Genomic DNA, 16,702 nt, shown 5'->3' on the forward strand with positions numbered 1-16,702 from the left:
TATCCTCTCAACCTATCGCTGGCATTCTTACTAGTCATTCACTTCAATTTTCTAGTTGGCTGAAGAGTTCTTTACCAAATTTTTAGTGCCAGCCACCTTCCAGAAAGCTTCGTTAACACTCTTACTGTTCCTCTGCAGCCTGGATTAGGCGCCCGTGCCATAACTGCCTGTGCCTCATCCCATTGTGCTCCGTGGGATCTTAGTTCCCTGACCAGGGATTGAACCCCGGCCCTCGGCAGTGAGAGCACAGAGTCCTAACCCCTGGACCGCCAGGGAATTCCCATAAATTATTTTTATTCAAAGCATTCAGCGTGACCCTGACATAATCGTAGGTCCTCAATGAATGTTTGTGCAACTGAATCAAATTCTGCAGAAAACTGGTCGAGTACTGAGGGCAGAGAATGACGACAGAGGAATCTAATCATTCTCACTAAATACCTTCCCTGATCCCATCATTAGAGAGCTTGTGTAACGTTAGCCCTTTAGCCGTAATTATTTGTATCCCTTTATTAATTATTATTCATAAGTCATCTCTGATTAGATTTTTCCAGATTCAACCAGATAACATTATTAAGCTGCTCGTAAGCTATCACATTTCACTGTGTTGTCAGGTTTGGACTTAACAGCAGAACTAAGGAACAGCAAGCGCCAATATCAATCTTCTCAGAACGTCCTCCTGGGGGCTGAGAGATGGATATGGGGCCTCCTGGGGTTTGTAAGGAAGACGGAGGAGCTGCATCTTGCCCTCCACAGACAGGCTTGCTTTGTGGTTGTCTCAATAGCAAATCTTGGGTGTAGTAGTTTTAATAGCACTGCAGAGAGCCATAAACAGGAATTGTAGGCATCACAGAATTAAAAACATGCAGTGTAGAATTAAAATTAGAAAGTGACTTTTTTTTTTTTTTTTTTTTTTTACCCTTGTCCAAGAAACAAACAGTAGCTTAGTAGTGCATTCATCAGAATACCACTTCTGCCATCTGGTGGCCATGACTAATACTGACCTATGAGACAAGGCCTTGCTCACAAATGAGCTTCCCTGTAGGTTCTCTGTTTGGACAGCTGGAATGTCCTGGCTTCCACCAGGAGGGAGTGGATGACGAAGCACAGACAAGCCCGGCTGTGGTGGCAGCAGCAGCGTGCTCCTTTTGGAAATGGGGCTATAAGGAGGGAGCTGGGGGACTGAGATCAGAACCGAGAAATTGGCTGCCTTCAAGATCTGCTCAATAGCCAACCCCTCAACAAAGTCTCTTGAGGGCCAGGCCCTGTGCTACACCTAGGATTCAGAGAGCAACAGTGTGTGGTCCTTGCCCACAAGGAATTCCTGGTCTACTGAGGGAGACAGGCAAGTAACCAGGTAATTTCAACACAGTGATATGGGGGCTCAGAGGAAAGGCACTAATGATGCCATGGAGCTTCAGGGAAGGCTCCTCAGAGGAAGCAGCATCCTAATGGATTTCAAGTTATTTAGAATCTGATTCCTCTTTTTTTTTTTCCTTTTTTTCTTAGCAGTTCTTTATGCTCAGAGCCAATAATGGCTTGAAGTGATACCAATGTTTATGTTTGTGAGACAGGGAGAGATTACTAAGAGGGGATAAAGAGAGATTTATGTTTTATATTTCCTTTCCTTTCAAGTTGCAGGGCTGGGGTCTAAATTTCATTGGTCTAAGGGAATAAGCACCAAGAGTCTACTGCAGTTTCAGGCTCTAGTTGACGAATGTTCTCCTCACACCACCACCAGAAAGAAGTATTAGGGACCCATTAATCTGCCTGCCTACTCCCGGCCTGGGGCAAATGAGAGGGCAGGAGGGGAGAAATTGAATGGGAAATTGAGTTGATATCTCCCTCCAGACTCCTCCCTTCCTTCTACCTTTTCCTAACTAGTGACACCTATATTTTACTCTTCATTATGCATTTAAGAATATAAAAGCTTTTCCTTACACGGCCCATTTAGAAAAGCCCACGGTTTCCTTGCAGAGAAAAATGAGGGTGGTGCTGGAGGTGGGCACTTTAACATGGAAGACATTTATCTCAAAAAGACCTCTTGGAAGGGAGATCAAGCTGGCAGAGTGGGACGTGGAGCTCACTTCCCCCCTACAAATACATTAAAAAATACAGCTGCATCGGGAACGATTCTCACAGGATACCAGCTGAAAGCTGTCAAAAGATCTCATACAACCAAAGCTGCAAGAAAGATCCCCACGTAACCGGGTAGGACGAAAGGGGAGAGAAAAAAGAAGGAATCAGGAATGGGACCTGCACCCCTGGAAGGGAGCTGTGAAAGAGGAAGGGTTCCCTCACCCTGGGAACCTCCTTCGCTGGCGGGAAGGTCCGCCAGGACAAGGGAGCTGCAGGGGCCTGGAATTTGCAAGAGAGGAGTGTGCCCGGGCTGACTTGCTGCCAAGCAAGATACAGAGGGACCGGCTGACAGCTGCCGTGCTGCCACGCTTCCCAGCCTGAGATGCGTGCCTGCTGGTATGCACAGCTCGTGGGTGCTGAAACTCGGGCTTCAGTGGACAGACACGGGAAGAGGACTTGCTTTGGCTGCGCAGAGACATCCTGAAGAGCCTGGAGTGTGGTCTGGGCTGTAATTGGGGCTGCACACAGGACAGGGCACAGGTCCGCCAAAGGACCCCATTATCGACGCATGAAGGGCCGGGGTACGGGTCCACCATAGACGCCTCATTGTCAGTGTGCTCACTGCGGGGGTGCGGCTCCAGCCACGCCAGACTTTGGGAGCACGCACGTACCAGGGCTGACGTCAGAGCCAATTATCAGCACTCCCACCATGGGGCGCAGCTCCGGCAGGCCTTGGGAGCTCATGCTTTGTGAACCTGCACACTTCAAAGGCAAGGCTGACGCTCGAGCCAATTATCAGCGCCCCCACAGCCGAGACGGGTCTCAGGGCGGCACCAGCAGCAGCGGATTTTGTGGGTGTGCACACCGGGTGGCAGGAGGCCTCACAGAGTCACAGGTCCTGGCGGACAGCTCCTGAGGAGGAACACACAGCGGCTCCCAGAGGGAGTGCTCCGGTCCCGCCTACCTCACACTGCAGCTGAGAACCAGACCTCAGGGCCTCTACTCCAACAGCTGGGGAGTAGACCCTGCCCCTGACAGGGCTGTGACAACCACAAAGCAAAGACGAGGCCCCACCCAACATACAGCGCAGGCTCTGGCCAGCACAACACCAAACACACCCCCCATCAAGGGGGAACAGTGGCCAGCACATGCTGAGGAAAGATGTGGCAGACGTCCATACCAAATAGAGCCCTCACACCAAATAACGTGGACTCACACAGTCTACCCCAGCACACCCCCACATAAAAACAGCCTTTCAGGACCACAGCAGACACTGTTTCTCCTCAGTTCGTGGAGTTAGAGAAATATAAGTAAAACGAAAATGCAGAGGAACTACTCCCAATTTAAAAGAATAAGAGGAATCCCCTGAGAGAACGATGAAACAAACCTCGCCAGTCTACCAGGCCCTGAGTTCAAAAAGGAGGACCTAAGAAACACTATTGACAGAAATGTAGATCACTGTAACAAGGAACTATTCAATAGAAACCAGGAACAGGAGCCAATCAAAATTAGACAACTCAATTGCCAAGATAAAAACCGAGCTGAAGTCAATAAACAACAGACTTAAAATAAGTCTAAATAGCAGAATGAACAAGTCATCTGGAAGATAAAATAACACAAACCACCCAATCAGAACAGCAAACAGAAAGACAAGTGAGGAGAAAAGTGAAAGCAACATACGAGATCCATGGGATAATATAAAGTGTGCACATAATACGGATTCCAGGAGAAGAAGAAAGAGAAAAAGGAGATCCAAGGGCTTCCCTGGTGGCGCAGTGGTTGAGAGTCCGCCTGCCGATGCAGGGGACGCGGGGTTCGTGCCCCGGTCCGGGAGGATCCCACGTGCCGCGGAGCGGCTGGGCCCGTGAGCCGTGGCCGCTGAGCCTGCGCGTGCGGAGCCTGTGCTCCGCAACGGGAGAGGCCACGGCAGTGAGAAGCCCGCGTACCGCAAAAAAAAAAAAAAAAAAAAGGAGATCCAAAATGTACCTGAAGAAATTCCGGCTGAAAACTTCCCAAACCTAAAGAAGGAAACAGACACCCAGGTATAGGAATCACAGACCATCCCAAACAAGATGAACCCAAACTGATCCACACCAAGACACGTAATTAAAATGGCAAAAAGTGAAAAATAAAGAGAGGATTCTAAAGGCAGCAAGAGAAAAACAGAGTCATTTACAAGGGAATATCATAAGGCTATCAGCTGACTTCTCTACAGAAACTCTGCAGGCCAGAAGGGAGTGGCAAGATACATTCAAAGTTCTGAAAGGAAAACACCTGCAACCTCGGATACTCTGCCCAGCAAGATTATCATTTAGAATAGAAGGAGGGAGAAAGAATTTCTCAGACGAGCAAAAAACTAAAAGAATACAGCAACACGGCAATACTCATGAAAAGATACTCAACATCACTAATTATTAGAGAAATGCAAATCAAAACTACATTGAGGGCTTCCCTGGTGGCACAGTGGCTGAGAATCCACCTGCCAGTGCAGGGGACACGGGTTCGATCCCTGGTCCGGGAAGATCCCACATGCCATGGAGCAACTAAGCCCATGCGCCACAACCAATGAGCCTGCGCTCTAGAGCCCGCGTGCCACAACTACTGAGCCTGCATGCTGCAACTACTGAAACCTGCGTGCCTAGAGCCTGTGCTCTCAAGAGAAGCCACCGCAATGAGAAGCCCGTGCACCACAACGAAGAGTAGCCCCCACTCGCCGCAACTAGAGGAAGCCCGTGAGCAGCAACAAAGACCCAACGCAGCCAAAAATAAATTTGTAAAAATTAGTAAATAATAATAAAAAAAAAACTGCATTGAGATATCACCTCACACCAGTCAGAATGGCCATCATCAAAAAATCCAGAAACGGTAAATGCTGGAGAGGGTGTGGAGAAAAGGGAACCCTCCTACACTGCTGATGGGAATGTAAATTGGTACAGCCACTATGGAGCAGAGTATGGAGGTTCCTTAAAAAACTAAAAATAGACCTACCGTATGATCCTGCAATCCCACTCCTGGGCATATATCCAGAGAAAAACATGGTCCGAAAGGATACATGCACCCCAGTGTTCACTGCAGCACCGACAATAGCCAAGACACGCAAGCAACCTAAATGTCCATCAACAGAGGAATGGATAAAGAAGATGTGGTGTATATATACAATGGAATATTACTCAGCCATTAAAAAGAATGAAATAATGCCATTTGCAGCAACATGGATGGACCCAGAGAGTGTCATACTGAGTGAAGGAAGTCAGACAGAGAAAGTGAGAGAGAGATATCATATGATATTGCTTATATGCAGAATCTTAAAAAAAATGATACAAATGTACTTATTTAAGAAATCAAAACAGACTCACAGACTTAGAGAACAAACTTATGGTTCCAGGGCAAGGGTGGATAGTTAGGGAGTTTGGGATGGACATGTACACACTGCTATACTTAAAATGGATAACCAACAAGGACCTACTGTGTAAAACAGGGGACTCCGCTCAATATTATGTAACAACCTAAATGGGAAAAGAATTTGATAAAGAATAGATACATGCATATGTATAACTAAATCACTTTGCTGTATAACCTGAAACTAACACAACATTGTTAATCAACTATACTCCAGTATAAAATAAAAAGTTAAAAAAAGAAGAATATAGAAATACTAAGCCTATCCTAAAAGAAATATTGAAAGGTCTTCTCTAAACAGAAAAGAAGCAAGAATCTATAGGAAAGGGAAAATCAGAACAGGAAAGGCAAATATATAAAAGGACTGAAGATCACTTAAATAAGCCAGTACATAAGTTTAAAAACAATCAAAAAATTTGTGAAAGCAATTATAACTATAAGGAACAAACAAAAGGATAAACATGAAGACGTAAAAGAGGACCTCAGAATCACATAATGTGGGAGAGGGGAGTAAGAATATGTAGTTTTTTTAGAATGTGTTTGAGCTTACATGACTATCAGTCTAAGGCAAGAAGATACAGTTACGGTTTAACATACTTGAAAAGCAGGGTAACCACAAATTAAAAACATACAGTGGTCTCACAAAAGCCAAAAAGAAAGGAACTCAAGCATAATACAAAAGAAAACCATAAACTACAAAAGGAAAAACAAAAAGAAGAAACGAAGAAATACAAAATCAACTGGAAAACAAGGTTTAAAATGGCAATAAATACACACTTATCAATAATTACTTTAAATGTCAATAGACTAAATGCTCTGATCAAAAGACATAGATTGGCAGATTGGATAATAAAACAAGAACCTACAATCTGCTGCCTGTAAGAGACCCACTGTAGGGTTAAAGACATGCATAGATTGAAAGTGAGGGGATGGAAAAAGATATTTCATGCAAATGGAAATGACAAGAAAGCAAGGGTAGCCATACTCATATCAGAAAAAATAGACTTTAAAACAAAGGCCATGAATAAAGACAAAGAAGGACCCTGTATTAATGATAAAAGGATCAATATAAGAAGAGGATGATATTACACTCATTAACGTATATGTATGCAATATAGGAACACCTAAATACATGAAACAAATACTAACAGACATAAAAGGAGAAACTGATGGGAATACAATAGTAGCAGGAGATTTTAACACCCCACTGACATCAATGGACAGATCTTCCAAACAGAAAATCAATAAGGCAACAGAGACTCTAAATTACACATTGAAACAGACTTAATTGATATCTACAGGACACTACATCCAAGAAAACCAAAATACTCTTTTCAAGTACACATGGAACATTCTCTAGGGTAGACCACATACTAAGACACAAAACAAGCCTCAACAAATTTAAGAGAAAAGAAATTACCTCAAGCATCTTCTCTGACCACAATGGCATGAAACCAGAAATCAACCACAGAAAGAAAAATGAGAAAAAAATGATTACGTAGAGACTAAACAACATGCTACTAAAAAAAACGAGTCAACAATTAAATCAGAGAAAATTGAAAAAATACCTCAAGACAAAGGAAAATAAGAACACATGGGCTTCCCTGGTGGCGCAGTGGTTGAGAGTCCGCCTGCCGATGCAGGGGACACGGGTTTGTGCCCCGGTCCGGGAAGATACCACATGCCGCGGAGTGGCTAGGCCCGTGAACCATGGCCTCTGAGCCTGCGCTCCGCAACAGGAGAGGCCACAACAGTGAGAGGCCCGCGTACCACACACACAAAAACCCACAACCATCCGAAATCCATGGGATGCAGTCCTGAGAGAGAAGCTTACAGCAATACACGTCTTCCTCAAAAAATAAGAAAAATCTCAAACAACCTAACCTTCCACCTAAAAGAATTAGAAAAGAACATACAAAACCTAAAGTCAGCAGACGGAAGGAAATAAAGATCAGAGAGGAAATAAATAGAATTACAAATAATAAAAAACTCAATAAAACCAAGAGCTGTTTTTTGAAAGGGTAAACCAAATCGATGAACCTCTAGCCAGGCTCACCAAAAACAAAAGAGAGAGGACCCAAATAAACAAAATAAGAAATGAAAGAGAAACAACAACCAATACCGCAGAAGCACAAAAAATCTTAAGAAAAAAACCATGAACAGTTTATATGCCAACAAAATGGACAACCTAGAAGAAACTGACAAGTTTCTAGAAACATACAGCCTGCCAAAACTGAATCAAAAAGCAACAGATAACTTGAACAGCCCAATCACTAGAAGTAAAATAGAATCTGTATAAAACGACAACAACAAACCTCCCTGCAAACAAAAGTCTAGGACCAGATGGCTTCACTGGGGAATTCTACCAAACAAAACGAAGAACTCATACCTATCTTTCTCAAACTATTCCAAACGACTGAAGAGGAGGGAACACTCCCAAAATCATTTTATGAAGCCACTATCACCCTTACACCAAAACCAGACAACGATACTACAAAAAAACAAAATCACAGGTCAGTATCTTTGATGAACATAGATGGAAAATTCCTCCACAAAATATTAGCAAACTGAATCCAACAACACGTAAGAAGGATCATACACCATGATCAAGTTGGATTCATTCCAAGGTCACAAGGATGGTTCAACATACACAAATCAATCAACGTGATACACCGTATCGACAAAAGAAAAGACAGAAACAACATGATCATCTCAATAGATGCAGAAAAAGCATCTGATAAAATTCAACATCCATTCGTGATAAAAATTCTCACCAAAGCAGGTATAGAGGGATCATATCTCAACATAATACAATCCATTTACAACAAACCCACAGCGAATGTAATAGTCAACAGTGAAAAGGTGAAATCTTTCCCACTAAATTCTGGAACAAGACAAGGATGCCCACTCTCACCGCTTCTATTCAACACAATATTGGAAGTCCTAGCCACAGCAGTCAGACAAGAAAAAGAAATAAAAGGTATCCAAATTGGAAGGGAAGAGATAAAATTGTTATTGTATGCAGATGACATGACACTCTATATAGAAGACCCTAAAGACTCCACACAAAAACTGTTAGAATAAATGAATTCAGCAAAGTAGCAGGATACAAGATCAATATACAGAAATCTGTTGCATTTCTTTATACTAACAATGAAATATCAGAAAGAGAAAGTAAAAAAACAATCCCGTTTACAATTGTGCAAAGGGCTTCCCTGGTGGCACAGTGGTTAAGAATCCACCTGCCAAGGCAGGGGACACGGGTTCGAACCCTGGCCCGGGAAGATCCCACATGCCGCGGAGCAACTAAGCCTGTGCGCCACAACTACTGAGGCTGCGCTCTAGAGCCCCCGTGCCACAACTACTGAAGCCTGCACACCTAGAGCCTGTGCTCTGCAACAAGAGAGGCCACCGCAATGAGAAGCCCGTGCACTGCAACAAAGAGTAGCCTCCGCTCGCCGCAACTAGAGAAAGCCCGCACGCAGCAGTGAAGACCCAAAGCAGCCAAAAAGATAAAATAAAATAAATTTAAATAAATAAATAAAATTGTGCAATAAATAAATAAATAAAACCTAACCAAGGAGATGAAAGACCTATACGCTGAGAACCATAAAACACTGATAAAGGAAACTGAAAATGATACGAAGAAATGGAAAGCTATCCCATGCTCTTGGATTGGAATAACTAATATTGTTAAAACAGCCATACTACCCAAAGCAATCTACAGATTTCACATGATCTCTATCAAATTACCCGTGATATTTTTCACAGAGCTAGAACACATAATCCTAAAATTTATATGGAACTACAAAAGACCAAGAATTGCCAAGGCAACTCTGAGGAAATAGAACAAAGCTGGAGGCATAACCCTCCCAGATTTCAGACAATACTGCAAAGCTACAGTAATCCAAACAGCATGGTATTGGTACAAAAACAGACATATAGATCAAAAGAACAGAATAGGGATCCCAGACATAAACCCACACACCTACAGTCAATTAATCTTCAACAAAGGAGGCAAGAATATACAATGGAGAAAAGACAGTCCCTTCAGCAAGTGGTGTTGGGAAAGCTGGACAGCCTCATGTAAATCAATGAAGTTAGAACACAACCTCACACCATACACAACAATAAACCTAAAATGGCTTAAAGACTTAAACATAAGATATGACACCATCAAACTCCTGGAAGAGAACATAGGCAAAACATTCTCGGACATAAATCATAGTAATGTTTTCTTAGATCAGTCTCCCAAGGTAAAAGAAGTAAACGCAAAAATAAATAAATGGAACCTAGTCAAACTTACAGGCTTTTTCACAGCAAAGCAAACCATAAACAAAGTGAAAAGACAACCTACAGACTGGGAAAAAATATTTGCAAACGATGAGAAGGACAAGGGCTTAATTTCCAAAATATACAGACACCTCATACAACTCAGTATCAAAAAACAAACAAACAACCCAATCAATAACTGGGCAGAAGACCTAAATAGACATTGCTCCAAAGAAGACACACAGTTGGCCAACAGGCACATGACAAAATGCTCAACATCGCTAATTATTGGGAAAATGCAAATTAAAACTACAAGGAGTTATCACCTCACGCCAGTCAGAATGGCCATCATCAAAAAGTCTAAAAATAATAAATGCTGGAGATGGTGTGGAGAAAAGGGAACCCTCCTACACTGTTGGTGGAATGTAAATTGGTGCAGCCACTATGGAGAACAGTATGGAGGTTCCTTAAAAAACTAAAAATAGAGTTACCATATGATCCAGCAAACCCACTCCTGGGCATATACCTAGACACAACTATAATTCAAAAAGATACATGCACTGCTATGTTCATTGCAGCACTATTTACAATAGCCAAGACATAGAAGCAACCTGAGAGTCCATCAGTGGATGAATGGATAAAGAAGATGTGGTGTATATACAATGGAATATTAGCACTAAAAAAGAATGAAATATTGCCATTTGCAGCAACATGGATGGACCTAGAGATTATCATACCAAGTCAGACAGAGAAAGACAAATATTATATGATATCACTTATGTGTGGAATCTAAAAAAAAAAAAAATACAAATTCATTTATTGACCAAACAGAAACAGACTCATAGACATAGAAAACAAACTTATGGTTACCAATAGGGGAAAGGGGAGGCGGAGGGATAAATGAGGAGTATGGGATTAACAGATACACAGCACTATATATAAAATAGATAAACAACAAGGATTTACTGTATAGCACAGGGAACTATATTCAGTATCTTGTAATAACCTATATTGGAAAAGAATCTGAAGCTGTATGCCTGAAACTAACACAGTATTGTATTCCATTGTTTTTTTCCCTTAATTAATTAATTAATTTATTTTTCGCTGCATTGGGTCTTCATTGCTGCGTGCAGGCTTGTCTCTAGTTGCGGCGAGCGGGGGCTACTCTTTGTTGCGGTGCACGGGCTTCTCATTGCGGGGGCTTCTCTTGTTGTGGAGCATGGGCTCTAGGCACGTGGGCTTCAGTAGTTGTGGCTCGCAGGCTTGGCTGCTCTGTGGCATGTGGAATCTTCCCGGACCAGGGCTCGAACCCGTGAACCCTTCATTGGCAGGCAAATTCTTAACCACTGCCCCACCAGGGAGGTCCCATAATATTGTAAATCAACTATATAATTTTTTTTTTTAAGTCTTCCTGATGAACAATGGCTATGGTGGCAGTTTAGCAAAGACCACCTGTGTGGGGATGAGGACTTTTCTCTGGTTGTGAATGGGAGTCAACATTTGTCTAAAGAATCCCAAGCAGGGCTTCCCTGGTGGCGCAGTGGTTGAGAATCTGCCTACTAATGCAGGGGACACGGGTTCGAGCCCTGGTCTGGGAAGATCCCACATGCCGCGGAGCAACTAGACCCGTGAGCCACAACTACTGAGCCTGCGCGTCTGGAGCCCGTGCTCCGCAACGAGAGGCCGCGACAGTGAGAGGCCTGCGCACCGCGATGAGGAGTGGCCCCCGCTTGCCACAACTAGAGAAGCCCTCGCACAGAAACGAAGACCCAACACAGCCAAAAATAAATTAATTAATTAATTAAGGAGCCAAATTAAAAAAAAAAAAAAAATCCCAAGCAAAGGTAGGTGAGAAATACTGCCCCATTTTCCTGACACAGACAAAGGTGGCAGTTGAGGCAGGGAGGCCCACAGACAGGCCAGTCAGACATGGACAGAAATCAGAAGGCTCAAGAGTGCTCAGGTAGTGGTTTAGAGTACAGCACACTGACTACAGCAAAGAGGAAAGGGGCCAGCATTAGGGCAGCCAGTGTAAATAGGCAACAGGACCAGAGAACGACCTAACAGCAAGGGCACAGCGAGGGCACTAACTAGCTACACAGCCCATGGGAAAGGTAGGGCTTTAAAGTGCATTCTACTGTTACAAAAGCAGACCTTAATGAAAGCATTAATTCGTTCTTCCTTTCAGTCACTCCACAAACGTTTATTGAGAACCCACTATATCACAGGCACAGCAGGGCACTGCGACAGAAAGCTGAATATAATCTCTGTTGTCCAGGGGCAGCCTTCTATAAAAGAGGCAGACATATAGAGAGATCCTGATGTTTATCAATACAATGAGAGAGTTGAAATGGCCACTGGCACTACAGGGCCTTCAGAGGAAGGGCACCTGACGCCACCTGAGAGGGTCAGTGTAGTCAGCTGTTTCCTAACACGGGTAAAAGAATTAGTGTCTTATGAGTAGCCAAATATTCTATATTATCAATGTCCAAAGAATTAGAATGTGATAAAATGTAATTATAATCAAATACTATCAAGTCCCAGCAGTCTTGCTCTGATTAGCGAGGTGTGTTTGGACCGACCTTCCAGAGCTTACAGGTCAAGAAGTGGCCAAGAGCAGAGCCCTGGGGCCAAGTGTGTACCACTGACAGCTCGGCAATGACTTAGCCTCCCTGATTGGTTTAGGCATCCGCACAGAGGGACACTATCAGTGCCTACTTCGTGCAGTTGTCAAGATAATGCACCTAAAAGCTTTTGCAAAGCATCTTTGATGCATGGCAATTGCTCAAGAAATATTGGGCATCATAATTATTATCGTAGACGTGCTGAGTAATGGCAACTTTAAACAACACAAGACAGATTAAGACATCTGCTGCACAAATTTCTACCTTGGTCATATTGGGTGGGAGTCACGAGATTTCAGGCCCTAGGCATGAGTGTGGGCTGGGTTTTGGCAGGCAGGGAAGCCTTTGGTGTGGCCCGTATGTTGGGTAGGACGTGCTTTGGGGCTCACTGAGACACCCAGAAAGCTAAGCTGTGCTCTTGATGTCTCAGTGATTCTTGTCAATGAGTCAGGACCACTTCATCGCACACATGGAAATTTCTTGGTTTTTCCCAGAAGTACCTTTATTCCTAAATCAGACAACTGTCACCACTGGGATTTCTTTACTTGCTTAGGAACACAGGATTTGAAAGCCATCTGAGTGTTGTGGGTGACAGAGCGTAGATGGGTACAACGGTGTTCAGGCCACAGGCTCTGTTTTTAAAAAATGTAATAAAGAAATAAATGAATAAGGCCCTGATGTGTAGGACTCTCCAGTTTCTGTGATATATATACTCCCACCGTAGCCTATTTCAAGCTACCAACAGTTTAAAAACTGGCTCGCAAAATTCCTGAACACAGCAATCCGGGCCCCTGAGCCAATGTGAGCTGGCACCATCACCCACTGGATGGCTGTGAGCATCTGTCGCTACCACCCTGGGGGGCTCTGGTGTGTCTGTGCCTAAGGTCCACTCCAGGACTGATGTCAGCAGATCTTGCACCATTGTTCTAGATTTTTTTTTTTTTTTTTTGCGCTCATGTTGTTTTGAAACGAGGCATGTTGAGAAATATACTACTTTTTCCAAACTTAGAGTGAACCATCTTGTACAATGATTATGAGATGGACCCACTGAAATGTAGGTGTCCAACTTCATGTGAAGTGAAAGTTTAGTTCAGAACCATTCTGAAAAGCTTACTTGGTATACAAATGAGCTGGATTAGCAAAAACCCACTTTTTTCAAGCCTTTTGCTCATCCTCCCAAGGGGGAAAGAGAAATTGAAAATGCCAAGTATGTTTCTGTATTATCGCTTTTTCTGCCCCCAGAACACCGGAGCCGGAGCGATCGCCGCGAGCAGAGAGCTGCTGCACCCCTTTCCGTAGTAGCTCCTCCACTGCCCGCCTACCCCCCAGCTCACAGCCAGAGAAGACGCGAACTTAAGGACCGGCACTTCTTAACGGTGAGCTTGATGGCCAGGCGGCAGCCCTGTACCTACTCAGCGGGAAGTATGAGTGGGTCTTGGGCGTCAGTTTCACTCCTCCTACTGAAGGAGACTGGGCTGCCTGAAAGAGCTAATCATGGGCATTTGAAAACTGAATTTTTCCCCTTTCACTCCTGAAAGGAATGCCTCTTTTCTGGGGAACAGAGTGGGGATACAGATTTTTTTAAAAAATTTAATTGGCTGCACAATGCAGTAAAGCAATAATAGTTAAGGACTCTAAAATCAGGGAAATTAGGAATATTGGATTAGCAGATACACACCGCTATATATAAAAAAGATAAACAACAAGGATTTAGGGCTTCCCTGGTGGCGCAGTGGTTGAGAGTCCGTCTGCCGATGCAGGGGACACGGGTTCGTGCCCCGGTCCGGGAGGATCCCACGTGCCGCTGAGCGGCTGGGCCCGTGAGCCGTGGCCGCTGAGCCTGCGCGTCTGGAGCCTGTGCCCCGCAATGCGAGAGGCCACAACAGTGAGAGGCCCGCATATCGCAAAAAAAAATAAACAAAACAAAACAAAAAAAAAAAAAACAAAAAAACACAAGGATTTATTGCGTAGCACAGGGAACTCTTTTCAATATTTTGTAATAACCTATAATGGAAAAGAATCTGAAGAAAAAAATATGAAACTGAATCATTGTGCTGTATAACCGAAACTAACATAATATTGTAAATCAACCATCCTTCAATAAAAAATAAATAAAATAAAATCAGGGGAAAAATTGCTTCAAATCCTAATTCTTCTGCATGCAAGCTGAAAGATGTAGGGCAGGTTATTTACCTTCCTTGTGCTCAGTTCCCTCATCTGTAATATGGGGATATTAACAGTAACTAGCTTATAGGGTTTGAAGCTTAAACGAAATAAGGCATGGAAAGAACTTAGCACAATGCCCGACATAGAGTAAGACCTCAGTAAATGTTAACTGCTGCAACCACTACTATTATTACTAGTCAGGCGATCGTGTGGCTGACTAGGTAGGGTGAACTGAGAAAGAACTTACATGATGTGAAAAATTACCATTTGAAGATAAATCATCTCGTAATTTCATGCTTCCCCCATTCTATAAGGGAGGGTGCTCTTCTGAGTAACCAGTTACCAGAGTGATGTCATCACCACTGGTGATGTCAGCCTTGCCTGGGTGGGTGTGGCTGTAACTCAGCTCAAGCCCCCAAGTATGGATCAGAGATGATGAAGCTGAGACCAGCTCAGAATACCTGGAAACACCATTACCCCAGGTGTGCCTTCTGAGGGCTCAGTGGGGACAGGTGAGGCCTTTGTGCCTCTGAGTAGGGCACCACTGAGGTGAGAGACTATGGTTTCTGTGACCAAATCAGCCTACACAGCCTGCCTGAATGGGTAGACCCCTGCTCCCATCATGCCAGTTTGAGGCCCTAAGTCTAAAGAAGTTACAGTAGTGTAGGTAGAAGTTGAGGTTTTTATTTGAAATTAAGGTTGTATGTATAATTATAAACCCTGTACCCTTATGGCTTTACAATATGCAAATTAGATGCAAAATATTTGGGCCACATGATGCCAGACACCAAGCTGAGAACAGATTTCATCTAAATGACTCTCATGATATATCCAGATAAAACAGTGAGTGATATTGAACAGTACACAGACATTTTTCCGACTCGTGGCTGGACAGTAGGTTTCATGTCCCTCAGGCTCATCAAGTGTCTACTAAGTGCCATGTCAAACTCACCATACTGCTGCAATGCAGCCCAGGGATAAGAAAGGAAGGTAAGAGTCTCTTATGGCTTTCTGGGTCTTTATATAGAGCAGTTACAACATGCTAGTGATTTGTCATAAAAGCCCTGCTCGACAAAAGTTCCTGTTAAGCTCAAATCTGCTTGCTGCAGCATTTGCTTTTAATGAGCCATTTTCTGCATAAAAATGCTAAAAATATTTTTCCCATTCATTATAATATGTTTTGTGGCTCATTAAGCTGGCTTTCTTGGCGGGGGGCGGGGGGAGAGAAGAATGTTAAGCATTTGCAGAAATGACATAAAAATATTACCCTTTGTCTTAATCTGCATAATTTTTAATAATGTCTAAATACCAAAATAAGACTATAGGAAAAAGCTCAAAATAATGAATAGCAACGAGTGTGCTTCATTTTCCCAACCAACATTAATAAGAGGTCATACTTATGTAAATCAGAAAATTTACCCATCTCAATAACAGTATTTCTAAGTAATTTGGGGAAATTTTAACTGTTCCATTTGTTTGATTTGAGTTTCGGTCACCAAGGTCATTGGAAGATTTCCATTCAAGTTGAATCCCTCAGACCTGGAGCTGACTCAGCCTAGAACACAGTTCTTATACATTAAGCTTTGTTTACAAAGGCTGTATACTGCTGCAAGAGGAAAGGCTGTAGGTATAGGGATAGGAAATTTGTAGCCAAATTGCTAGACAGATGCTTTCGTAAACAGCAACTCTTCTTTCCTTTACAAGACTTCAGTTAAACCATTTTTCTCCCTTTAAAAAAGCATTCATAATGAGATTCTGATATACACTCGTCCACAATTCTATAAACTGTTATACTGTACTTTGGTCATTAAAGACATGATCTGTGAAGCCAAACTGCCTGGAACTGAAGACCAAGCTCTACCATTTACGAGCTATGTGACCCTGGACAAGTTAACCATTTCAGTGTCTTGGGGATAATGAGGTATGATAGTACCTTATAAGTTTAAAACAAGGATTGAATGTGTTAATACATGTAAACAGTACCTGACACATAAAAAGCACTTAATCTGTATTAGACATCATCATCATCATTATTATGATTAGGCAATCCAAGTCCCTGAGGTATCAGTGATATAGTGATAAGACCATGGGTCCAACTAGGCTTAAATCCCAGCTCTGTAAGCTGAAAATTCAAGGGGTGTCTCCTAATGAAAGCCCATATGGAA

The 16,702-nt window shown here is 43.1% G+C and overlaps 1 protein-coding gene across 1 annotated transcript in view; it reads left to right on the forward strand.

The window, feature by feature from the left end:
• Positions 1–16,702, forward strand: part of NHS (NHS actin remodeling regulator) — a gene marked incomplete at both ends in the record, with an annotated part of 344,099 nt that overhangs the window by 284,779 nt on the left and 42,618 nt on the right. The window contains one exon of the mRNA XM_082864423.1: positions 13,614–13,747. Within this exon, the coding sequence (XP_082720549.1) occupies positions 13,614–13,747 (134 nt within the window). The remainder of the gene's footprint in view (positions 1–13,613; positions 13,748–16,702) is intronic.

Source organism: Leucopleurus acutus (assembly GCF_964270905.1).
Source record: "Leucopleurus acutus genome assembly, chromosome: X".
NCBI lineage: Eukaryota > Metazoa > Chordata > Mammalia > Artiodactyla > Delphinidae > Leucopleurus > Leucopleurus acutus.